The sequence below is a fragment of the Nicotiana tabacum genome, chromosome 5, assembly GCF_000715075.1.
Source record: "Nicotiana tabacum cultivar K326 chromosome 5, ASM71507v2, whole genome shotgun sequence".
Lineage (NCBI taxonomy): Eukaryota > Viridiplantae > Streptophyta > Magnoliopsida > Solanales > Solanaceae > Nicotiana > Nicotiana tabacum.
Window position 1 is genome coordinate 83040244 of NC_134084.1, and position 26939 is coordinate 83067182.

General features: G+C 35.8%; 1 protein-coding gene and 1 pseudogene across 1 annotated transcript; one reads left to right on the top strand and one right to left on the bottom strand.

Moving 5' to 3' along the window:
• Window positions 1–12297: 12297 nt before the first annotated feature.
• LOC107777303 (uncharacterized) lies at window positions 12298–14965 on the top strand (annotated as a pseudogene).
• A 1453-nt stretch (window positions 14966–16418) lies between these two features.
• LOC107777304 (thioredoxin-like 3-1, chloroplastic) lies at window positions 16419–18197 on the bottom strand. The gene is made up of 5 exons (XM_016597298.2): window positions 17801–18197; window positions 17431–17505; window positions 16902–16968; window positions 16776–16793; window positions 16419–16678 (listed from the first exon to the last, which is right to left on the bottom strand). Exons 1-5 carry the CDS (start codon window positions 18100–18102, stop codon window positions 16580–16582), a joined length of 561 nt encoding a protein of 186 aa, XP_016452784.1. The 5' UTR covers window positions 18103–18197; the 3' UTR covers window positions 16419–16579.
• Window positions 18198–26939: the final 8742 nt, after the last annotated feature.

Here is a 26939-nt window from a genome sequence, read left to right on the forward strand (position 1 = left end):
GTTTGGAGGTTTGGAAAGTTGATACCATGTTCAATTCCTAGATTTTATAAGTACACAACAATGGTTCCATCTAATTATATAACATATATAAATCATATCGGTGCACAAATAGATTATATGCTAAGTCTTGTATCAGTTAATAATCCAGCATATAGAGAAGATATGCATCCAATATTATTAGATCATCAAACTTGCATATAGAGATGATTTGCGTAAAGTATCAAATAATCCTTCCAAAGTTGCATATAGAGAAGATATGCGCGACACAACAATTAATCCTTCAACAAGTGCATATAGAAAAGATATATGTGATTAAACAAGTCAAGTCACACGGATTCACATATGGAGAAGATATGTACCGTATCTCATCTCATAAAGGTAACATATAGGAAAGATATGCATCAAAGAATGTATATATTCCAGAGCTAGCATATAGAGAAGATTTGTAGAAAAATCATGTATACATCCAACACTACTTGCTAGGCAAGCCAATAGTTACATGAGAACAATGTATTTGATAAAACAAGGTCTAACAAACTGAACAGTGGAAACATCATGAAATATCTGAGAATATAACAACAATACTGCTACAACCGTCCCTAAAATTTGGTGTGCACGAGTACATAAGCACTACTGAGTATCAAAATACAAGGCAAAATTAAGAATACATCTGTTTGAATGGTAGAACAGTAATAATAGAAATAATAAATGAGAACTTCAAGATCTGCGGACTGTATAGCAGCTACCTCGTAGTCTCCCAAAAGGCTGGTAGCAACAGAACTCTAGAGATCACCTTGCCTGGAGTACCTGGATCTGCATACGAAGTGCAGAGTATAGTATGAGTACAACCAAACCTGTGTACTCAATAAGTAACAAAACTAATCGTGGATTGAAAGTAGTGACGATCTTAGAAACAATAGTTAGATACTAATATCAATAACCAGTAACAATTCAAGATATAAAGGAAAATAGTAGAAACAGGTAGATCAATGATATTATGTTCAGTTTGTTCACGTTTCAGAAATTTAGGCATGCTTCTTTATAGCAGTTAAAGCCCAACATGGATAAAACATTTTATTTATCAACTAGCATGAGGAAAAGTACATCTCTATGCCTACATGTCAAATCAACAATATCACAGTGGATCCATCAAGAATAATCACACTTAGCATTGTACAGGTGCCTGCCATAACTGCCCATCATTAAGCACCTATATATAACATTGTGCCTTTACCTACTACTGGTATGTCAGACTCCGGAGGGAAGGATCCTTGCCAAGCACTAATCATAATCATATTGCCCAATAGTGAGCTTGGTGCACGCATCAGTCCAAATTAATATGACTTATCCCAGATAAGACTGTTTATCAAATAGCATGACGAAAGTACATATTTATGCCTATGTGTCAAATATACATGTCAAGTCATTAATTATCATTTACCGCCTAGCATGAGGAATACACATCTCTGAGCCTATATATCATATATACATGTCACATCATCAAATATCATATTACTATCTAGCATGAGGAAAATGCATCTTTATGCGTACATGCCAAGTAAATAATCTCCCACTGATATCCTCAAGTACATTTACTCTCAGCATACTCAAGGTGCCTAACTCACTGCCTACAACATCATACTCACATACACACAATCACTCAGCATTGTACGAGTGTTTGGCATCAATGCCCCTATCAAAGCATGTGTATATATATATCATAGTGCATGCGCCCACTGCTGGCATGCCAGATTTCGAAGGGGATGATCCTGCCCAAGCGCTAATCATAAGCCAATATGGTCTGTTGCGGAATGCAACCCGATCCAATATCAATCTGTTGTGGCGTGCAATCTGATTCAATATAAATCCATTGCGGTGTACAACCCGATACAACATAACTCATAACATGGCTCTATGGCCCACATCAGTCATCAATCTGTTCAAGTCTCATTGACTCACTTCTCACATCTCACATAATCCAATTATATAACACATAATATCACAATATGCTTACAGCTCAAACTTCTGTCATGTACAAGGACATTAATACATATGAAACAGCATATGAAAAGTGCACTGAGACAGAGATATAATATGCGTATATAACTATCATTTCACGCGATGTTGGTGCAAAATAGTAGGGTGTTTACTTGTGTGTCGTGGTAGTGAATGCTTCGAGAATAGGATTATTCAGTTCATGAAGGGAGTTTGGTATTTGTTCCAGCATAAGGGAGGCATTTGGGTTGTGGACATTCAGGCTTCGGCTGGGGTATTTCCAATCTTAATGGAGCTTGGTATGATGGTCTCCATTTGCGTGTCCGAAGGGACACAGCGCGGTGGTTCGCGGTAGTGCTAAAGAAGTAGTCCTTAGTGATAACAGTGTGTTTCAACTTCAGGGTCGAATCTGTGTTTCCACTATGGATGGTTCGAGGGAGGTGACCCTTGGGGAGGCTTGGAGTTGATGGCATTCCATTTTTCTAGGTACAACGAAGATGTATCATGATTTGATGTAGTATTATTGGTGATAGAGAATGAAAAAGAACATTGTTCGATATGTATCATGGTGGTTGAATTGTTATCAGGCCATGTATGAGCAGCAGAGACCGGGTAGATTACTTTGGAAGACGGCTAAATTGAAGTGGAAGTGGGAGCATATCGTTATGGATTTTGTAGTAGGGTAGTTGCGTGTTTTGAGAAAAGCTTGGTGTGATTTGTGAATTGTGTACAAATGACTAAGTTGGTTATTTCGTTTGGGATTGTGGCTTCTATACATAGAAATTTTGAATGTGACGAAAAGAGTTTGCTTGGCATGCAGAGAAAATGTGAATACTTGATTTCATTTTGAGGTGCAATATAATCTCGAGTTTTGAACGTGTTGTTGGAGCATCAGTTGGTGTCGATGGAATGAACGGATTTTTATAGCTGGTGAACAAGTATGGACTCCAGAGGATTAATTGATTCATAATGGTCATATCTAGGGAAATGTCGTTGGAGGATATCGATATGAGGTTACAAAGGTGGGATATCTCCTATGAGAAGGTTAGGGGTTACATGATTTTTTATGAGGTTGCTATGAAGATTTTTACCTTCTATCCAGCGGGAAGTATGTACTATGATGTGGGTCTTGATCGCTTGAGGAAAATGGCGCGACTATCATGAGGTTTAGTGTACATTTGGGGTTGATAATATGGGATGTGTTATGATTAGTGCAACATGAGCTTATGAGAAATGCAGCTGAGTAACAGTACGAGATCTTGGTATTTGAGGAGGAGAAATCACGGTGGGTTCTTAGGTTATGTGATTGTGGCTTAAAACCAAGCGGGGGAGCCTACGTCGATGATTGGGTCACATTGTCATGTGTTTTTGTAGTTTATAGGTTTCGGTATGTTGTGGATTAGTTATGACTTGAGAAAGAGTGCCTCATGGGTAATTCGAGCAAGGAATTTGATGGATATGTGTTACATATCAATGTATTGATACATGAAGGTTGTGGAATGGATCAGATTTGATATTTCTTTGGGGATGTGATGTGCAAGGGAAATGATTCATTCGACTGCTTCTTTTTTTCATGTGCTAATAAAGCACTAGTCATTTGGCTTGTTTGGTTATGTATTAGGGACTAGGTCAGAGTGGGCGTCTCTCATGGTTCTAGTGGGTTCAAGATTGTGGTATCTAAGGATTCTTATGTTTGTTGTGTGGTTAAGGATTGAGGTTTTGTAGCGGATTGTAGGAGAGACTTTGAGTATTTCTACATCATTTTTGGTTCTGCGAGGTAGAGTTAGAGAGATGGAAGGAACAACTTCAGATTTATAGAAGGTCTCGTCAACTCGGGCATAACAGTTTGAGGTAGTATTGGGTGTAGGAGAGGGGAATAAAGTGGCTTATGGGCATTAAGACGACGTGATCTCGTGTCAGGGTCACTCGAGATGAGTGTTGATTGAGATCCATGGTGTGTCGTAAAGATTAGTTCCTTCTGTATGATAAGGATATATAGATGTTTGTGGCAATACTTTCTGTTGCACCCTATTTTGCACTAGTCAAAATATAATACAACTAATAATTCATCCGAAGTTGATAAGAGAGCCGCCACCTAATATTTTAAGGTATAGTAGGGTACCTATGGGTTTATAAGATTATTATCTTGATAGTTCGCTAACCGGTAATATTTGGGTAAGGGTTCTACTTATTTCAAGGAGAAGGTATTAGGCACCCCTCAGAATCTACCTAGGGTGGCTCTTTAGGTTTAGGCTAGGTTTTGGGAAAATAAATTTATATTCTGCTTAATCAATGTTTAAAGTCTTTAGAAAAATATTCTAAGTCTTGTCTAAAATTCGAGAAAAGGGGTGTGCAGGTACTTTGAAAAGGAATCATAGGTCTTGTGGTTTCATAGGAATTCACCCTTGAGATATACATGCTCGTGAAGTTGAAAAACTAGATATGCTTTAGAAAATCTTGTAAAAGAACCCTTTGCTCGAAAGAAAGTTATGTGTTTTGGAAAGGTAATTATTTATATGAAAATTAGTAAAGTAAGAGACTATTTGAAAATACACCTTAAGTAGGAATACTTTATCTGAAAATTAATTTTCGTCGGGATCTTGTATTTTGAAACTCGTTGATGTCCACTAATTCGCAAACATCAGTTGTGTTTTATTTCTTGAAAACGGCTTAGCAAGTTACTTTCGAAGAGAGCTCATTTTGGTTTAGAATCTATCAAAAGTCCAATCTTATTAAAAATTCTTAGTAACAACAAGATGGGGTTCTTCATTTGTTAAAACAAATATGAAACTAATAAGTGATTAAATCTTATAATGTTTAAAGCAAACAGAATTTCTGGTTTTCGATTCTTTTACCTATAGGTCTTGGTTTGCCGACTTCCCTAAAGAAAGTCGGGATATCAAAGATCCAATAATAGAGTTAGTTATTCAAATATACAAGAAAGGTAAACAACAGTGAATATAATTAAACATAAGAAAGGGAAAAGAGGCTGGACTCTTGGCGATTTGGGCTTAGTGAGCTTAAACAGGCCCAACATTATGAGCACGAATAGCGGGGGATTTGCAGTCGTACACTATTTTTATGACATCTTTTAACATATACCCTGTTTTTAAAAACTATTGATTTCCTAACCAACTAACTAAAAATCCGTAATAATATGACAATTATACCCCTTCCAAAACATATAAGAGTCCGTCTCTCCTCCATATTCCCAGATTCAAATTCCAGATCTCCTCCGTATCTCCTCCATCAGTCCGTTTCTCCTGAGAACGCGTCTCGCATTCAAATTCAAATACATTGTAAGTATTCAAATTCATCTCCAGAATTCAAAATAGTTTTTGAATTATATGTTTTCTGATTGATTGATTGAAGTTGTTTGACAAACTTCACTGATATGCTGAATTTGCAATTCTAAATCTATTTGACGATGAATTCTAACATTCTAAGCTGAAGTTATTTAGTTAACAAGCTGGCAAATAACACAACGAAGAAGAAATTATATTAAATTTTATATGATTGTTTTGTTGCTGAAGTTTTTTTGTCAATAATTAAAAGCTGAAGTTTTCCTCGTATACTGGGTAAAAAACCATAAAACATAAGTTAAAATTTCATATTGCACCAAAAAAACTTCTGCCTAGGTGCTGAAATTTTTTAGTTATTACTTAAAAACTTAAGCAGGAGGGCTGAAGTTTTCCTCCTACACTGGCTAAATTAAAAAATCATATTGCACCAAAAAAACTTCGGCCTAGGTGCTGAAGTTTTTTAGTTATTACTTAAAAACTTAAGCAGGAGGGCTGAAGTTTTCCTCCTACACTGGCTAAATTTAAAAATCATATTGCACCAAAAAAACTTCGGCCTAGGTGCTGAAGTTTTTTAGTTATTACTTAAAAACTTAAGCAGGAGGGCTAAAGTTTTCCTCCTACACTGGCTAAATTAAAAAATCATATTGCACCAAAAAAACTTCGGCCTAGGTGCTGAAGTTTTTTCCCCTGCATTGATGAATCACCATCATAAAAAAACTTCAACTAATATGCTGAAGTTATTAAGCTTATCTCTAAAAACTTTAGCACTTATAAGTTGAAGTTTTCTTTGCAGGATTCATTAATTATGTCATACATCTTTTTCTAAAAAAAACTTCAGCAGAAGATGCCTAAGTGATTTAGTTTATTTGTAAAAACTTCAGCACAAACAACCTAAAAAATTCTTCTGTTCACTTTCCTAATACTTGCCACTAAACATGAATCTGCAGGATGAGTTCGATTTGCATTGTTATAACTTTCAATGGGAGTTGGACTCCTGATTTCAAATACTTGGATCATGATACAAAACTTGTTCTACTTAATAAGAACATATCATTCAATACTTTCCTGAAGAAAATTAGTGAAGTTGCAAATATTGATTCAACCAGATATGCATTAAAGTATAGTTTGATATCAAACTAAATACAAGCAAAGGAATGCTTGTAACTTCAGATGAAGAACTCAGTACGTGTATACATTTGAGTTGTGGAAATTGAACCATGACTAGTTTCAACTTCCACTGCATATTCATAAAAGAGGGGGAATAGATCAACTAGTTTTTCTATATATAAAACATAGAAAAAATTTATACCTGTAGTAAAATTTTCACTATAGGATATTATAAAAAAACAATTAAAACTTCAACTCTAAGAATACTGAAGTTAGCCAGTCACAAACAAAAACTTCGACAGTTACAAAAAAAAACTTTAGCTCTAGAGCTGAAGTTCGATAGTTACAAAAAAAACTTCATCTCTAGAGCTGAAGTTCGACAGTTATAAAAAAAACGTCTGCTCTAGAGCTGAAGTTCGACAGTTATAAAAAAAGAACTTCAGCTTTATAGCTGAAAGATCACCAGTTACAAACCAAAACATTCACCAAAAAACATGTTGTAGTTTTTACAAAAAATACAAACACATGAAAACAAAACTTCAGCTCCTATCTAAGGTATAATTGAAATATTATAAACTTCACACTTTGTACCTGTAGTAACAACTTCCTGTGTATCATCACCTAGAAGTTAATTGCAAATCGCTATTACTCCTGCATAACGATCGTCTTTCAGATTTAAAGTACCAACAGGTGCTTGATTTCCAATATCACTTTCCAAAGCACAACTCGGTGCATGTTTCAGTGCCAACAACTTGATCATCTGCACCTTTCTCTCCGCCTTTACTCTGTCTACAGACATTGGATTGTTCCTCTCCACCTTGTTGTTGAACATGTTCAATGCCTTCAACAGTCGTTTCATTATGTGTAGCATTATCATCTGCGACTTTACGCAATGCATCATGAGCAGTATGTTCTTCAGTCTCAACAACTTGATTATGTGCACCTTGCTTGCTTCCAATATTCTCAGTTGATAAATGTGCTTCATCATTTACATCTCTGCTCAATCTATCTGCACTGGAACTGTGCTCTTCAACTTGTTCTTGAACATGTTGATTGCCTTCAAAAGCCGATGGATCTTTGTAATAGTCGTTCCTCTTGTCATATTCTCGATGCTTACTCAAATCAAAATTGCCGTCGTCCATTCCATTTGATTTGTTGACAATCATAAACAACTGTTCAAACTTCTCATCGAAATATTCCTAGAAAAAAAATTACTAACAATGATTAATCTGAAATAAAATCAACACAAATAAAAAGACTTCTCTATAAATTAGCTTACCTTCACTTTTACAAAAACCGCATCCACAATAGCAGTTCGCTCCTCCTTTTTAAACTTATCAAAAACATCATTCACGATCGTGCTTCTTTCTTTTTTTGCATGCCTTTGAACCTCCGTCGTTAACCTCTACAATAAATACATAACCAAAATTCAGATATAGAAGAAAACTTCAGCTCAAAAAACATGTTGTACTTTTACAAAAACAAACCCAAAAAACATGTTGTAATAAAAAGACTTCTCTATAAATTAGCTTACCTTCACTTTTACAAAAACCGCATCCACAATAGCAGTTCGCTCCTCCTTTTTAAACTTATCAAAAACATCATTCACGATCGTGCTTCTTTCTTTTTTTGCATGCCTTTGAACCTCCATCGTTAACCTCTACAATAAATACACAACAAAAATTCAGATATAGAAGAAAACTTCAGCTCAAAAAACATGTTGTACTTTTACAAAAACAAACCCAAAAAAACTTCAGATCAAAACTTACAGAGCATATTGTATCAAGTAATTCATCATCATCAAAGTCAGATGTAGACGAGGTAGAACGACTCTTGGTACGAGATGCTTCGCCAATAAAAGAAGTTCGATTCGGTTCTTTTGGTTGATTCCGACTACGTGGTGATTCACCAATGTCATGAGTTTGATTTGCTTCTTTTGATCGACTCTTTGTAGGTGGTGATTTACCAATGACAGGAGTTCGATTCAATTTTTTTGATCGACTCAGAGTACGTGGTGATTTACCAGTTGAAGGAACTGCATTAACTATATTTGAACGAATTCGGTTGCACGGTAATTTCCCAATTAAAGGCATTGAATTCAATTCCTCTTCTGTAGGAATTATATCCAATACCCTAAAGTCGCGATATCTCTGTTTAATACAAAAAAGTATATTATGATGAGAAAAAAACTAATACATCAGCATATTAACACAAATACAAAAATAAAAAAAAAGTAACTTACTTCATGAGTTTTGAATATATAATAAAGTTCGGGATATTTAGGCTCTCCCACGCATACATAACGTAACATCCTGGAGACCTGAGGCATATCAAGGTACTCATCCTCTGCTACATACTTCTCCCGAACATCTGGGAAGCGCTCATAGAACCAAACACATAACGGATATGGAAATCCAGTAAGTTTATACTCAGTTGCATGATGTTTGTTCTGCTTGTCCAATGCATGTTTCAGTGAAAAAATGAGCTTCTCATAAGCCACATTACCCCAAGGATATTCAACACAAAGCTTCTCGTCTTCAACGATAGATGCATACTCCTCAATCACACATGACTCGGTATTTTTCCCAAACAGAAGACTCTATAATAAGAATTTCCATAAGCTTAACTGCATTATCATCACCCTCGCATACGTGTGCATGATTCACAGCATTCTTTGGAATTACATTGCGAGTCATAAAACCTCGAATATCCTTCAAACTCACACCCTTGGACTTACCAAAATAGCGCTTCAGAATAGTGCTCTCTCGATTAAATGGTTTTTCAATATTATGTGTTGTGATCCGCAAACCATACATAATGTGAAAGTCTTCAAGGGTGAAGGAAACATCATGCCCAAAAATCTTGAAACTAATGGAGTCTCGATCATTCATGAATATTCGAGAAAGACACAGACAATGAACCAACTTCATGCTGCATTTGAAATTCTCCATAGCAATAATGTATCTAAATGCACCATTATTAAGCTTATCCCTTTGTGCAGGAGTCAAGAAATTTACAATTAAACTCTTCAAATCATGGTTCCCCTTCCAGTAACCCTTAGAGTTAAACCATTCTATAAACTCAAAATATTTTTGTCCTGGTACTGTAGGTGGAGACTCAGGGACATAAGGACCTGGCGCTACTACTTGTAGTCTAGGTTTTTTTAGGTGTTTTGCCTTCTTTAGCTACTTTAGGATCTTTAGGTACTTTAGGAGCCATCTGTCCAAAAAAGTAAAAGATACAAATAATAACATCAGGACATTATCAAAAAGATCATTTAAAACTTCAACACCTAAAAAGGCTTAAGTTCGACAAGTATAAAACAAAAACTTCAGCTCTAGAGCTGAAGTTCGACAGGTATAAAACAAAAACTTCAGCTCTAGAGCTGAAGTTCGACAGTTACAAAAAAAACTTCAACTCGACAGGTATAAAATAAAAACTTCAGCTCTAGAGCTGAAGTTCACCAGTAACAAACACAAAAACTTCATCTCCTAAAGCTGGACTTCACCAGTTACAAACACAAAAAACTTCAGCTCCTAAAGATGGAATTCACCAGTTACAAACACAAAATCTTAATTATGGTTCTCCATACAAGCACAAAACATTCAGCAAAAAAACAAAACACAAATTCAAAATCAAAAATAACGCCAAAACATGACAAAAAAACTTCAGCTCATATCTAAGGTATCATTATCATCTGTTTAACTCTGAAAATTTTTAAAAACTTGAACGTCTAATCACAGAAGAATTTATAGAATTTTCATTAACAACATAAACACTCGTTCAAAAAACCCAAAAATACAAACGTAAAAGTAAAACTAATGAACTTATCAAACTAAACCCTATCATAAATATATGACTATCAAACCCAAAACCAGAAATTAAATCGTAAAATAAAACCCAGAAAGTTAATGCAATGTACCTGTGATTAAATCGTAATGTGGGAACAACGACGACTAACAGTTGAAAATTCGAAACAATGACGAAAACCCTTTGATTTCAGAGAAGAGCAAATCAAAAAAATGTGAATAACGGGAGAGAGAGACAGAGACAGTAGAGGACTAGCATATACTTGGAGAGAAAGTAGTCTTTTAATAAAGAAGGGCAAAATAGTCTTTTCAAATGGCTTTTAACAAAAAAACGGGTACGGGTACAAACAGAAAGACAAAGCGGCTACAAGTTAAAAAGGGGCGCCCAAATAGGGCGCCCCGTGCAATTTTTACACGAATAGCAGACGCGTCGAAACAATGACGAAAACCCTTTGATTTCAGAGAAGAGCAAATCAAAAAAATGTGAATAACGGGAGAGAGAGACAGAGACAGTAGAGGACTAGCATATACTTGGAGAGAAAGTAGTCTTTTAATAAAGAAAGGAAAAATAGTCTTTTCAAATGGCTTTTAACAAAAAAACGGGTACGGGTACAAACAAAAAGACAAAGCGGTTGGGTGCCCCGTGCAATTTTTACACGAATAGCAGACGCGACAGGAATGTGACGGCCTAGACCCGTGCAATTTTTACACGAATAACAGACGCGGGTTGTATTCATGCATACAAAGAAAAGAGAATAAGTAATGCATATCAATTGCACAAAAAAAAAAAAAAAAATATAAATGGTTATAAAGAATATAATACAAGTGTCAAAATCAAAGGGTTTGATTATTACGGATATAGAAAAAGAAAATATATTATCCACTATGAGATTTGTTAAAATTGTTTCATGTCCTGCTTCTTAATTAATATCAAATGATTATTTATAATTTCTGTATAGAAGGTATAATTTAAGGTTCTTTGCACATAATTCAAATAACTCAAATCATAATTTGACATGATTTACGTCCGAACATCACGCGAATACTAATACTAGTTGACAAGGTTAAAAAAAACGTAAGCTTTCCAATCTATTCCCTCCGCATAATCGAAATTGCCTTTTCTCTTGTTGCAACAACTCTAGATTCTAAATATTGCTACTCAAATAACTTTTCAAGAAGGAAACAAATCAAACAATCCATCTTTGCTCTATGGAAAGCATATTATAAACTATTATCTTTACACAATAGTCATATTTGTTCCCTGGAAAGTAAATTATCTGGCTACTTTACTTTCCTAATAAAATCAATGCAAGTCTTAGCAAATTTGAACTATAAAAGCCTCTTTCACCTTGCACCAAAGCAAACCATTGACATTTGAGATCAACTTCAATAAGGATGACTAAGTTTTTTAACTCTGTTTTTTGTTTCTTTCTCATTCTTTCAGGTTTGGCTCAAATTCTTTTTCTATGTTTATTATTTTGTTTGTGCTAAAAAAAAAAGGTAATGCTAATTCTTCTTTCAATTTGTATGCAGTTGCATTGACAATTACTCAGGTAAAAGCCCAAAATAGATGCACTGTAACGTTGGATCGAAAGGAATGCATCCTTGCTAACTGTCAAAGAGAATGCTTAAAAATACATAACGGGAATGGAGTTTGCACTGGTGGTAACCTTGGCCCATTACATTGCGTCTGTGTTTACAATTGTAATTCCAATTAAACTTCCCTTTAATGTAACCTTTGATCAAACACAAATATCCGACTATATATTATAAAATTTCGTCTTGTTTATTTTATTTTGCCTACATTAGTTGAATTGAAAAAAGGAATTAGAAACAGACCCCTTATATTGTTGTTGGCAACGATTTCTAGTACTACAGTACATGGACGCCAGAGCATTTTTTGTTCGAGTTTAATTTTTATACATCAATAATATTAAACATATTTATGTTTTTTATTATTTAAAAAATTGATGATGTCTACCTTCCTATACCAAGCATGGATAAAGAAAAACACTGATAATATAGAAAATCTTTGCATTATCAATGATTTAAATGTCGGTACAATTCAACATTGTTATTGTTAATGTAAAAAGGGTAAAAAGAAAAGAAGAAAATTCAGTCTTCTAGATTCTTCCACGGGTCCTTTACGCACTTCCCAACACATAATCATCTCCTCTCTCTCACGCTGCTCCTATCACCACCGTACTCCGCCGTAGAATGGCCCGTCTTGGAGAAGGAGACAAACGATGGATCGTAGAAGACCGACCCGATGGCACCAACGTTCATAATTGGCACTGGGCTGAAACTGACTGCCTCGAATGGTCTCGCTACTTCCTCACTAACCTCTTATCTAACAAAACCCTAATTAACGGCGAGAACAACCTCGAAATACGCACAAAAAACCTCGAGAAACTCGAAGGAGAAGCCTACGTCAATATCCGTAAGGGGAAAATAATTCCGGGCTACGAATTGAATTTAATTCTCTCCTGGGAAGGGGAATTAAAAGAAGCTGATAATAATAGTGTGACGAAAATTGAAGGGAATGTTGAAATTCCTTATATAGCCGATGAGAATGCTGACGAAGAACCGGAGATTAAGGTTAATGTAAAAGAAGATGGACCCATTGGGAAATAATTGAAGGATGCGTTTGTTGAAAAGGGAAAGCCGTTTGTTTTAGAGCAAGTGAAGGCGTATGTTAATGCTATGGCAAATGGTGGACCCGCTAAGGATGAAGCTGAGGTGAAAAAATTAGCTAAAAAACCCACCGGCGCCGGAAATGTTGTCTCTCTGGCCCCCGCTCCGGCTCCAGTTGCTGTGGATGAGAAGGCAAAGGGTGTGGTGAAGAAGGAGAAGAAGAAGGAAGGGTTTAAGACGATTACGATGACGGAGAAGTTTAGTTGTAGGGCGAAAGATTTGTTTGAGATATTGATGGATGAGAAAAGATGGAAGGGTTTTACACAGAGTAATGCAAGGATAAGCAAAGAGGTGGGAGGGGAGTTTAGTATATTTAATGGGTCAGTTACAGGAACTAATGTAGAGTTGCAGGAAGGCAAATTAATTGTTCAGAAATGGCGGTTTGGTAGCTGGCCTGATGGCGTCCAGTCCACGGTAAGCTCAATATCAATTGTAATTTCTTATGTTAAATATGGAAAATTGTTTTGTATTGGAATGAAATATATCTGGATAGGGTATGGAAGCTGAAGAATGGTATAGCCGACCTCAACTAATATGGATTTGATTTAGCTGATTGATTGAAGTATATAATCTTCTATGTGTGTATAGTGTGTAGAATGAGTTATGTTCTAGGTAACTTGACTAGTATTCATCTTTTTTGGTTCAAATGTTCCATCTGAATAGACAAAAGATGCAAGTTTGTGGCCAGATTGTGAGGTCAAATTCTATAGTCTAAATAGTTCTCACTGGTGTAACTAATCCTTTTGTTAGCTCAGTAGAAGACTGGAGGACAGTAAGACAAGGAACTTTATAATCTTGGCCAGTGTTATTGTTTTGTAGATATGACATTTTAATATAAGCACAGGGACTACATACTTAGATTGGGTGGTGATGGACTAAAGAGGAATTATTTGTGATGTCTTTTTAATGTATCGTTACTTTAGGCTCTTACTAGAAGTAGAATGTAAGCAGTGACCATGAGCGAAGGTAACCGTTCGCTTTATAATTGAAAATGGATTCAGTACAATTTAACAGAATCTAAGAACAGATTTTTGAACTTGATTTTACAAAAAATTCAAGTCCAAGTCTAGCTCTAGTCCACTCCCTGATTCATTCAATCCATCCTGCTTGAATGAAACAGGGTTGCGGAATCGTTCTTCTTCGACAGAATTTTGTGGATCAACTATCAACGATGTAGTTTGAATTGATTTGTCGGAATTTAAAATTCTCTTTACCTCGCTTGTGTTCTTTGTACAGTGTGGTCAATATGTTTAAATAGATGGAACTGTGGCTGTGACATATTGGCCACGTGTTCGAGCTGTGGAAGTAGCCACTAATGCTTGCATTAGGGTAGGTTGTCTACATCACACCCCTTGAGGTGCGGCCTTTCCCCGCATCCTGTGTAAATGTGGGATGTTTTGTACACCGGGTTGACCTTTTAAATGGAACTGTGACTGTGTGTTTGCGTGTTGCGACTTGCCAGCCTATAGCCACAATGCCACATAAATGTTTCTGATGGAGAATGGTGGTTTTTTCCTGATGCATCTCTGGTGATGATTGTTGCAGGTCCAAATTACTTTTGAGGAGCCTGGATCTGGAGTTACAGTTGTCAAGCTGACGCATACAGATGTACCAGAGGAAGACAGGTCCGTTGCTTTTATCTATTTACCTATGTTAGTTTGCTTATATATGATTATGCGATTTTTTCTTCTCATGTTTGCTATGATGGTGCAGATATGGTAATGCAACTGTTGTGGAGAATACTGAGAGAGGATGGCGGGACTTTATCTTCCATAGGATACGAGCTGTTTTTGGTTTTGGAATCTAAATTTTCTAAAGGGGTGAAATCTACAATTGATGCTCCTAAAATATAGACTGCAAAAACTGAATGGGACTGCTTGATCAAGATCAACTCTTGCGGACACCATGGACCTAAGAGTATTTTCAATTGAACTTTTCCTTAGGTTGATTGTCAGGTTTTTCTAGCTTAATAACTAAATTTGATGGTGAACTTGTAGAATTTGTGTTCCATGAACTTACTCAATTTTTCTTCAATGAAACTTATTCTTCTTTGCTGGATGAGCGCTGGATATAGTGTTTCATTTCATTATTATGTTCCTTATATTGATTTCTCGTATCTTGCCTGCTCGATAGTGTCAGGGTGTCTCACATTCTTAGATAATAGAAAAAAAAGGGTGGTTACATCAGTTGTCATATGGTGCCTTTTCATTATTTTATACGCCTCATTTTGATATCTCTGACTAATTTTATTTCATGCATTGCGGATGCTTGACTGTTGCATATGTTTGTTTATCTCCTTGTGCTCAAAATTGAAAAGTGTATAAGGGATATTGTAGTAGGTAGGTTTACAGTCGCTTAAACGGTCCATGGTATGCCTATCTGTATGTGTGTACTTTATTCAATTGATAGAATCTCGTTGGAAATGCAAACAGAAAGTTATCGGGGGCCATTCCTATGCTTCTACAGAAGAAAAAGATCAATAGTTGAAAGGGATGCAAAGTGCTCATGCTGAAGTTAGGAATCTGGTTACTCTGTGTGTTGAAGTTCTGAAGAGTATTTCATTTTCGGATCACTAGGAGGATGGGGTAAATATCCTGTTTCTATGACAGAAACGGGTTCAGCTGAGAACTTTAAGACTAGCTGATGTTGTTGTTTGTGGTTGTTGCTGTTTGCCCGCTCTCTAGTTATGTCAGGCAATGTGTGGTAGCAGTTATCGAGCGGGTTGGATGAGTAGATGCTACCCTGGCGGGTGTCATCGTTTTGGACGTGGCATTTCAAAGATGACAACTTGATGATTAGTACTGTATCCAACATACTTTGCTTTAGCTTTTAGAAATGGAAATGCAAGGTCTCGTCATTGGAGTAGTTTTAGCTATAGGCAGGCAAATCACACTAACGTTTTCTAGAATCAGGCACATATGCATTCGAAGAATTTGAAGGTTTGGAGACAATTTGACATCCATATGGAGAATAGAAGTGCAATTTATTTTGTGTTTAGCTTTGTTAGTTTCTATTTATGGCCCTATTTATTCCTCTCGAACGATTTTTAATAATGTAAAGATCAAGGAACCAGCCAACAACTATGATCCACTAGGAAACATCACCTTATGCATCTGTTTTTTGCTAAGTTCCAATTTCCAACCAGTGTTATCAAAGGCGCGCTTAAGCCCTGAAGCGAGGCTGAAAACATGTTGAGCGCTTCACGTCGCTTTGCGAGCGTTTTAGTGTCGCATCAAGGCTCTAAAGTATACTTTTCCTTGCCAATGAGTGTAATCCTGAAAATGCGATATTAAACAATTGATATTTCATTTTATCGTAATTTTTTTCAGTTTCGTTGTGCATATATTTGTTATTCATGCTTATAATTATTAGTCTTAGACTATATACATATTTTTTTATTTTCCTTCAGGTGCGCCTTTTTTCATTAAAGCACACGCTTTATTTGTGCTTTGTGCTTAAAGCCCCAACGGGCCTTACAGCTTTTTTGCGCTTTTCGCCTTTAATAACACTGTTTCCAACATCACCAATTCACTTTCTTTGATAATACAAATGGTGTAACAACTGTACATATTGAAATGCCCTTGAAATACAAATTGATGTCTAATTTTTGACAGAGAGCAAATTGCAGATTATGAACAAGAAGAAGCAGTCAGCTTTTTTCCTGGCAACATATTATACGAAGTTTTTGATCATTTCTCTCACTTCTTCAATTACAAGCCATGCTTTGTGCCCTCCAATCACCTCTGCTCTCATCTCCCCATCTTTCCACAACTGCAATCAAAATGAAACAAGTAGATAGCTTTATTTTTCAATCAAGAGTTTTTTTTTTTCCACTTCAAAATGATGGGGAATCCAGACTTCTGCTCACCTGAATTGTTGGCATTTTCTGAAGAACATAAAACAAGAATCAAATTAGCTGGCAAACCAAGAACATGAACAAAGAGACAGCAATAGACAGCAAAAATACTAGAGATTTGCCAAGAACAATACTTACTGAGATGTTTCCGCGCTTCACTAAAGATTGTGGTACCTTATTCACATCCACGTAGTAGAATTTGAGTCTATGAAAAAGAGGAAGAAGGAGATATCAAATATCTAAAAACCATGCCAAGGGAGAGAACAAGATAGACATGTTTTCATTTGACCAAATGAGACTTAGAATGTTAAAAATATGCTCAATGTCAACTACATATATTAACCATCTTCGTTTGGAATGATATATCTCGTGGTCATAAAAATACATTGTTCGGGGTATATCAAGGTTCAGTCTTCAATTCATATTTCGTCAACCAATCCTTCCTAAAAATGCATAACCATGGCAATCAGAGATCATTGATCAATGTAAGTTAACCATTTTTAAAATCTCACTATGTATATACATCGGTGAGTTTACAATTGAGACTGAAGTCTAATCATAAAAATAAAGAAAGAAATAAAAGAAAGAACTATCAACTATTCAAAAGAATGTGAGACATTGTAATTATTTGGGAGAAGACATGAAAGAGAAGTTGAAAAGGGCTTACTTGGTATCAAACTCAGCTGCAAGTTTCTCCAATTTTGGCTTCAAATAAATGCATTTCCGACACCAAGCAGCCATCCTATCAACCATTTGCTATAAACAAATCAATCTACCTACATTTCTATGAATTTGATTCTTTCTTTTTTCTTTACAAAAAAAAAAAAAAAGAAACTCCATACAATTATCACTTTATATCAATCATTTATTTATTTTATAACCCAAAGGTGTTCGGAACTCACTGCTCCACTAATTCGAAATTACGTTATAAAAAGACTCCAAGGCTCGAATTCGAGACCGCCAGTGAAAAGGAAAAATTTACCATTTAACCACATTCTTTTTTTCTAATCACAAAGAAGGAAAGAGAAGGATTTTACCAATCAATGATGATGGGTTGTGAAAGCTCATTAGCAGAGGCTAAAATCTGGTCAAGTTGTTCACTATTCTCAATGGATTGCATCTCCACTGTATCGGGTCTTGACATGTCTAGCCAGGAGGCATGCATTCTCCACTCTTTCTTTATTGTTTTCCTCCAATCACCTCTTCTTTTATCTACAAAGCAAAATTCATATGATTTTAGCAGATTCAGACTTCCACCGTTGTTCCTAACCTGATGCTGCTGCTCTCTAGGGTGGATTTCTCTATACATAATTTGGGAATTTGGTGCTAAAATTGACATCTTTTAGCAATTATTTGAACTAGCAAGAACAGCCAGTCTAATGAAGGAAATTTGAGTCAATGAGATTTTTATTTTTCTTTTTTCATTTAATATAATGTAGATATTTCTTTTATTATGATCATTTCTTAAAGAAAAAGCTTATCCACTTATCCTTGCAGTGAATTGGAAATTTCTCCAAGGAAATGGACCATTTGGGCTTTGGACCCACTTGAAGTAGAGTGGCGTTTCCTTGACCTTTGGCCATGTGGAAACTTTGTCGGAGCAAAATTCAAAAATAGTCAGATTTATAAGTGGTAATTAAAAATAGTCATACTTTAAAAAATAATCGAAATTTAATCACTTTTCATGTAAAGATAAATCTGAAAGAAAATACTGTTCAAAATTCGAAAAATATTTCAGCATAACATATTGGAATTCGAATTTTTTTACATGTGAACTTCCAGCATAATATACTGGAGTTCCAGCATAATATGTTGAAAGTTCATACTCAGATGCTGCAATCTCTAGTATATGATGCTAGAACTTTCTGTGTGCTGGAGTTCCAGCATAATATGTTGGAAGTTCATACACAGGTGCTCCAATCTCCAATATATTATGCTGGAACTTTCCTTGTGCTGGAGTTCCAGCATAATATGCTGGAAGGAAGTTCATGCACATGTGCATCAATATCCAGTATATTATGCTGGAATTTTTCGTATTGCAACAAAATAGTGACTATTTTTTAATTACCAGTCCAAAAACTAACTAGCCCGTGCTATTTTCACAACTTTGTCATACGAACTATTCTTTTTTGACAAATGAAATGTATGCTTTTTCCTGGACAAATGAAATATCTACTTCCCCAAGTTGTAGCAAGAGATCATAATTTTAACTACAACAACAATAATAATATATCAGTGTGATGTAGATCTGGGAAGGATGAGATGTACGCATACCTTAGCCCTCTCGTATAAGGTAAAAAGATTGTTTTCGATAGACCCTCGACTCAAGAAAAGCATTTTTAAAATAGGTTTAAAAATACAAGAGTAAAAAAAGTAAGGATGAAAATGCTTGAGAAAACTATTGGCTGCAAAAATAGTAAAGATAATCAAAGTAAAACAAAAATAGTAGTGATAAAATTGAAGAATAAGATAATGATAGAATAATATTAATACTGATAAGGAGAAGAGGAAGCAGATAAGATGCTCTAAACTAGAAACATGCTCTCCCACGGAGAAGAGCGAAATTACTTAGCTGCATACTAACCTTCTATCCTGGTTCCCGATCTCCATGCTCTCTTATCTAGGGTCATGTCCTTAGTGAGCTGGATATTTATCATGTCCTATCTAATCATCTCTCCTCAGTTCTTCTTCGGTCTATCTCTACCTTTCCTTAGACCTAACACTGCTAACTTCTCGCACTTCCTAGCTCGAACATCTGTGCTCCTCCTTTTCACATGCCCAAACCATCTCAGCCTCGTTTTTAACATCTTGTCCATCACAGAGGCAACTCTCACCTTGCCCCGTATGTCCTTGTTCCTAATCTTATCTCTTCTGATATGCCCACACATCTATCTAACTATCCTCATTTCTGCTACTTTCATATTTTGAACGTGTGAGGTCTTGACTAGCCAATGTTTTGCATGATACAATTTAGTTGGTCTAACACCCACTCTGGAGAACTTCTCTTTTAACTCTCAGTGGCATATTCTTATCACATAGGACACGGAATGCAAGGCTCATCCACCCTCTCCAATATAATTTGTGACATCATCGTTGATCTCCCTATTTTCTTAAATTATTGACCCAAAATACTTAAAGCTTTCTCTCGTTGGGATGACCTGTGTACCAATCCTCACTTCCTCATCTACCTTATGCTATGCATCTCTGAATTTGCACTCCATGTACACTATTTTAGTCTTGCTCGACCTGAAATCTTTAGACTCTAGGATTTATCTCCAAACCTCCAGTCTATCGTTAACTCCGCGTGTCTCATCAATCGATAATATATCATCTACAAATAACGTACAACATAGTATCTCCCCTTAAATATCGTGGCAGTTCATCAATTACCAAGGCAAATAAACGGGCTAAGAGCTTATGCCTAATGCAATTGGTTCTCAACTAGGAAGTATTTCGAGTCTCCTTCCACTATTCTGGGCCCTTGACTCCACCATACATTTGTTAATCGTTCTAATGTATGCTGCAAATATATCTCTAGACTCCAAACATCTCCATAAAACCTCCCTTGGGACTTTAACGTATGCATTTTCTAAGTCGACGAACATCATATGCAAATCTCTTTTCCTCCCCCTATACTGCTCTAATAAACTCCTTAAAAGATAAATTCCTTCCGTAGTTGATTGCCCTGATACGAATCCGAATTAGCTGTCGAAAATAGACATTCCTCCTCATCCTCATCTCTACCACCTTCTCCCAAACTTTCGTAGTGTGGCTTAGTAGTTTGAAATACATATAGTTGTTGCAATTTTGAAGGTCACCATTGTTCTTGTATAAGGGGATCATTGTACTCCACTTTTATTATTCGGGCATTTTAGCTGTCCTAAAAATGACATATAATTTAACTGTATTTATAACAAATCTCAATGACATTCTCAAGATTGTTGTTCTTTTGGATATTTCCTGCGATGTATTAATTAATTATGTAAAAATAAAGAAGTAAAATTTAGTAGTGGACTGATGCTCGATAAGGTTTTTGAATAAAGAAAATTCTCAATAATAATTAATGAACCGTCTTACCACATCTACTATGACCACGTCTACCTTCCCATTTGAATAATTGAATAAGAGCACTTCTTCATTTCAATTTTTCAGTTTAAATTTTTTGAACAAAAATATTCTGATTTGTCTTGAAATTAAGATTTTTAATTTAAAATTCAGGACAAAATAAATATTGGCTAATCTCTAAATAGCATCCCTAAAAATAGCTATATGTTCACTTGCCCTATCGCTTCACCTAGTCAGTTTTGGTTTCTTATTGGGCCTATTATGGATTGAAAAGTCCATAAATCAGATGGGCTAACAAAGCCAACCAAAAGAAGGAAGACCACTTGATCAATTTGGAGATTTTTACCTATATGTATTACAGTAGAAACTTATTTACCCTCACTGTTAAGGTTTTAACTTAATTACAAATTGATATATAATTTATCAGTTATGTATAAATAAGTTGTAAATGAATATTCTTGATTGTAGCCTTTTAATGTGGAAATTAAATTCTACGGATCTATCTCCTCTCTCTCTATTTTCACGCTCCGGTCTCTTCTACTAATCCGCATGCGAAAGTTTCCTCGACTTCTTCTTCTTTGGATCTCTATGATTCTCTTCTCTTTTCTCATCTCCTTTTTTTTCCTTCAGAAAATTCAATAATAGATTTGATGTTGTCGCTTATCACCATCGAACTAGTCATTTTCCTGTGCCCTGCTAGCCATTGAAAGCCATCAAAAACTTCGAAACTTTGATTTTAAATTTGATTTTCTCTAAATTATTATTTATTTTGATTTGGTGTTATTGCAAATAATTGGAAATATTCTTTGGAGTTTATAGCTCAATTTGAGGGCGTTTGGTGAATATTAGAGTTGATATTGAATGAATTTTCAGATTGAAACTCGAAGATGTATTAAAGTTTTATTATAACAGTATGTAAATTATATTTAAGTTATGTTCTGCTGTAGTTATATATATTTTTATTTGAATGTTGTATGAAAGTTAAAAATAGTTATATAATGTATGAATCATTGTACGAAACTTGTGTTTAAGTTATAAATACTTTCTTTTTACATAAAGTTATTGATTATATGTATCAGAATTGTATTAAAAGAGGAAGTTTTGATTGGAATTTCAGTGAAGAAGAAGAACATACTACATACAAAATATATACAAAAGCTATATTTATATAAAAATTGTATTTAAGTTATAGTTATTTTTATCTGTGTAAATATAATGTATGAAAATTGTAAATAAATTGTATAGTATATAATTAACTGTATAATATTTTTTTAGTTTATATATTATTGTAGATGTATCAATTTTTTTCAAATTTGAATATTCCGGCATTTAACTTGTATACTTTTGGTGTTGTCTATCGTCAGTATCTCTATTGTTTTGGTTTGGTGGTAATTTATTATTCAAGCTATTAAAATAATTTTATAAGATTTGATTCTCAATTAAGTCTTGAACTATTTTACGTCACTGTGGTTTATTGGAAGTACTATGCTATAGTTAAGGCACTATTGGAAAAAGGGGAGGAGAAAAAAAAAATTGTAACTGAATACCATTATTTAAGGCACTAATAATAGATTGTATATGGAGAGAGGAGGCAAAGAATAGGAAAAGAGGAGATGAGGGGAAAAAAAAGGGTGTAACTGAATCCCCTAATTTAAGACACCAATAATAAATTATATATAAATTGCAAGCAATCCTTGTTTAGGACGGGTAATATACAAAATTAAGACAATTTTGATAAATAAGTTTTAAATATTGTATAGGAACGAAAAAATCTCATCAATTTAATTACTTAGCTCAAAAGCATAATAAAAAGAACATATGTTATGTATTTTATATTTTTATTTCGTATTCCTAGCAACTATTTAAGGCCTTAGATGTTTTTTAAGATGAAGACATCTGAATCAGAATGCACATCTGAATATTAAGATGTATATTAAGGTCTGAATATTAAGATGTGTATTAATATCTAAATACTAAATGTTTAATACTGTTTATTTTTTTAACATCTGAATGTATAAAATTTATCTCTATTTAAAAATAAATAAATTATAAAATTTAAATAAGATACTAATTTGATATTCTATCAACAAAATATCTTTTTTTAAAATAATGATAGTTGGTGGTGGACTAGTGGTGATTGCTAACAGTGGTGCTTGTGGATGCCGATTAGATACGATGATTGGTGGTAGTTTTGGTTCATGGTAATTCTTGGTAGTAGCTAGTGGATCGATAGTGATGGCAATTATGATTGAAGATGATGGTGGTAAGTAGCAATTCTTGATAATGGAGAGTGGTAGTGGTGGTTGAGGAAGGTAGTCATGGGTGGTTGTAATTTATAATGGTAGGCAGTGCTGGATATGGTTGATGATAGTGATTGGTGATCGTGGTAATGGTTGAGGTGGGTGAGTGGGTACTTGTGGTTGAGGATGATTGTAGTGGTACATGATAATGATGGTGGTGGTATGTAATAGTAGTCGATAATGGTGAGTGGTGGTAGTCGATAATATTGGCGGCTATGGCTGAGGAAGATGGTGATGGTGGTGGTTGAGTATAATGGTGGTGGGTGGGATGCTGGTAGTTGATAATGGTTAGCGGTGGCAGCAGTTAGTAATGAATGTGGATGATAGCATCTTAATAAAATTTATCTTTGTTATATATCTTAATCATTCAGACCTATTCAGACTCATCAAGTGATTGTGAAGTAAAAAAAATAAATACACATAATAATTAAGATTTGAGTGATCAAGATTTAGACTTTAAAGATAAACATATTTAATACCTGAGATATGAACAATTAAGATTTAGACCACCACAGACAAATAAGGCCTAAGTCATGTTTTTGTGTATGGATAAGCATTCTTTGACAGAATTCCATATATTATATTAATACCTAAATGTGTATGTATAAACGTGCAACTTACGAAACCAGATTTTTATTGTTTCTAAAGATAGTAAATGTAATGACCTGGCCGGTTGTTTCATGAGTTATAACTCTGCTTTTCCTGTTTCTGTTTTCTTCTGTGTTTTACCATATCTTGTTGGTTGATTCAGGTCCGTAGTGGTTTTGGAGGGGAATGAGGCACTTAGTATCCTATTTAGAAGCTTAAGTTGGGAAAAGTCAACCGGATATTGACCTATGAGTAAACGATCTTGGATTGGGATTTTTATGGTTCGGATAGCTCCGTTGGGTGATTTTGGACTTAGGAGCATGTTCGGAATGTAATTTGGAGGTATGTGATAGAATTAGACTTGAATTGGCGAAATTGGAAATTTGACGATTTCGGGCCGGTAGTGGAAAATTAGATAGCGAGGTCGGAATGAAATTTCGGAGTTGCAGTAGGTTCGTAGTGTGATTTGTGACTTGTGTACAAAATTTGAGAATATTCGGACAAGGTTTGATTGATTTCGGAGTCATTTGTGGAATGTAGGAGTTTGGAGTTCTTAGGCTTGAATATGATATTTGATTCGATGTTTGGTATTGTTTTGATTGATTCGTATATTCGATTAAGTTTGAATGATGTTATGAGACGTGTTGGTGGGTTGTTTTGAGGTCCCTAGGGCCTCGGGTATGTTTCAAGTAGTTATCGGATGGGTATAGCTGTTGAAAACAGCTGCTGGTGTTGCTGATGTTGGTCTCTGCAGTTAGGAGTGCGGGCCGCGCCAGAATTTCGCGGTCGGCGGCAGTAATTCCACGGTCAGCGGTGAATGCAGGCGCGGACAGCGGAAGAAAGGACGCGACCATAGGAACTGGAGGCGTTCGCAGCCGCGGTGAAAATTCCGCGGACAAAGGAGTGGCGAGCGCGGTGGCGGCGGTTTTTGGATGTCAGCGAGATTTGAATCCGAGGGGTGCACTATAAATACGAGATTCAGAGTTTTATTTTTATTTTTTGACCTAGAGAGCTCGGGCTTTGGCAATTTTTCGAAGGTTTTTTAAAAAATTCATCGGGGTAAGTGATTTTAACTAGGTTTAGGCTAAAATACATGAATATATCATGGAATCCATCATTTGATTAGAGAATTGGGATGAAAATTGGGAAAAATTTGTGGAACTTCATAAAATAAACTTTTGAGATTTGAAAACCAATTCGAAGTCGGAATTGAGTGAAACTAATATGGTTAGTCTCGTAATCGAGTGGGCTATCAGATTTGTGACTTTGGTCGGATTTTGAGACGTGGGCCTGGGGCCCATCTTTTGAGTTGACTTATTGACCTTTGGCCTTAAGCTTAGCACTTTCTTATGGGATTAATTCCTTTAGCTCGTGTTGATTGTATCGAATTGTTTATGGCTAGATTCGGAGCGTCCGAAGATCGATTTGAGAGGCAAAGGCATCGCGGAGTAGGATTTTGGCTTGATTGAGGTAAGTAATGCTTCCAAACTAGGTTCTGAGGGTTTGAAACCCCGAACTATGTGCTATATGATTGTATTGAGGTGACGCACATGCCAAGTGACGGGCGTGTAGGGCTTGCACTGCGAGAATTGTGACCTAGTTCATTCCATGGCACTGCATAGTGGCTCTTTCTTGCCAATATCCGTGTTTTATTATGTATCTAAATAGGTGACCTGTAAATCATGCTAATTATCATTTTAGGCCTTTACGCCGATATTGTTGAGACCCGAGTGATCGTTTCTTGTTGTCATTTCACTAGTTCATTGATATTATGTAATCAGTCTTATTCCTGCATATCATATCTGTAACGACCCGACCTGTCGTTTTGAGCTCAAGAGCATCGTTCAGCAGTTTGAGGTCATAAACAGCTTCACTTCAGGTATTATGACTTGTACATATGGTGAAATTGAATTTCGGAAAGTTCAGAGTTGATTTGGAAAGATAATTCCCATTTCGAAAACTTTAAGCTGGAAGAATTGTCTAAGGGTTAATTTTTGAGTAAACGACCTCAGAATTGGGATTTGAAGGTTCCAACATGTTCGTATGATGATTTTGGACTTGGGTGTATGTCCGGATTGGGCTTTGGATGACCCCGAGCATTTCGGCGCCTATTGTGGAAGTTAGCATTTTTGGAAGAATTTCATAAGTTTGGATTAAAGTGCATTTCAGTGTTATCAATGTCCGTTTGGGATTCCGAGTTTGGGAAAATCTCCGTATGGTGATTATGGTGTTGGGAGCGCGATCGAAAGTGAATTCGGAGGCCCGTGGGTCATTTTGGAGTCATTTAGCTAACGATAGAAATTTGAAGGTTTTTGAGGAATTTGACCGGAAGTGGACTTTTTGATATCGGGGTCGGAATCCAATTCCGCAAGTTGGAGTAGGTTTGTAATGTCAAATATGACTTTTTGCGAAATTTGAGGTCAATCGGACGTGATTTGATAGGTTTAAACATCGAAAGTAGAAGTTGGAATATCTCAAGTTCATCAAGTTTGAATTGGGGTGTGATTCGTGATTTTAGCATTGTTTGATGTTATTTGAGGCCTCGAGCAAGTCCATGTTATGTTTTTAGACTTGTGCAGGTGTTTGGTTTGGAGCCCTGGGGGCTCGGGTGAGATTCGGAGTAACTTCGGAGTGATTTGTTAAGAAGTTGGATTGTTGGCACTGGTATGAACGCATTTGCGGTGTTTTGGTCGCAAATGTGACCATCGCATTTGCGAGTTGGAGCTCGCATTTGTGAGCCTGGGCTGCTGTGGGAAAAATTTGCATTAGCAAACTAAGGGTCACTTTTGCAAGGTTGTCACCTTCATATTTGCGAAGAATCTGGTCGCAAATGCGACCTGGGCAGGGATGGCTTGGCTTCGCTTTTGCGATGCATTTGTCGCAAATGTGACCATTGCATTTGCGAGCCGGATATCGCAAATACGACATCTGCGACTGGAACCCAGGTGTTTTTATCCCGAGACTTAGCCTATTTCCTTCATTTCCCAGTTGGTCTTAGGCGATTTTTGGAGCTTTTGGAAGAGGGTTTTCACCTAGCACTTTGAGGTAAGTAATTTCTACACAACGTGAGTTTAAATACATAGATTATGGGTAGATCAACATATCAAAATTAGGTAAAATCAAGGGTTTAGGCAAGAACCTAGGGTTTTGACAAAAATGCGATTTAAGCACGAAATTTATTATGGAATTTAGTAGAAATCATATATTTGTGATCCTTAGGTTA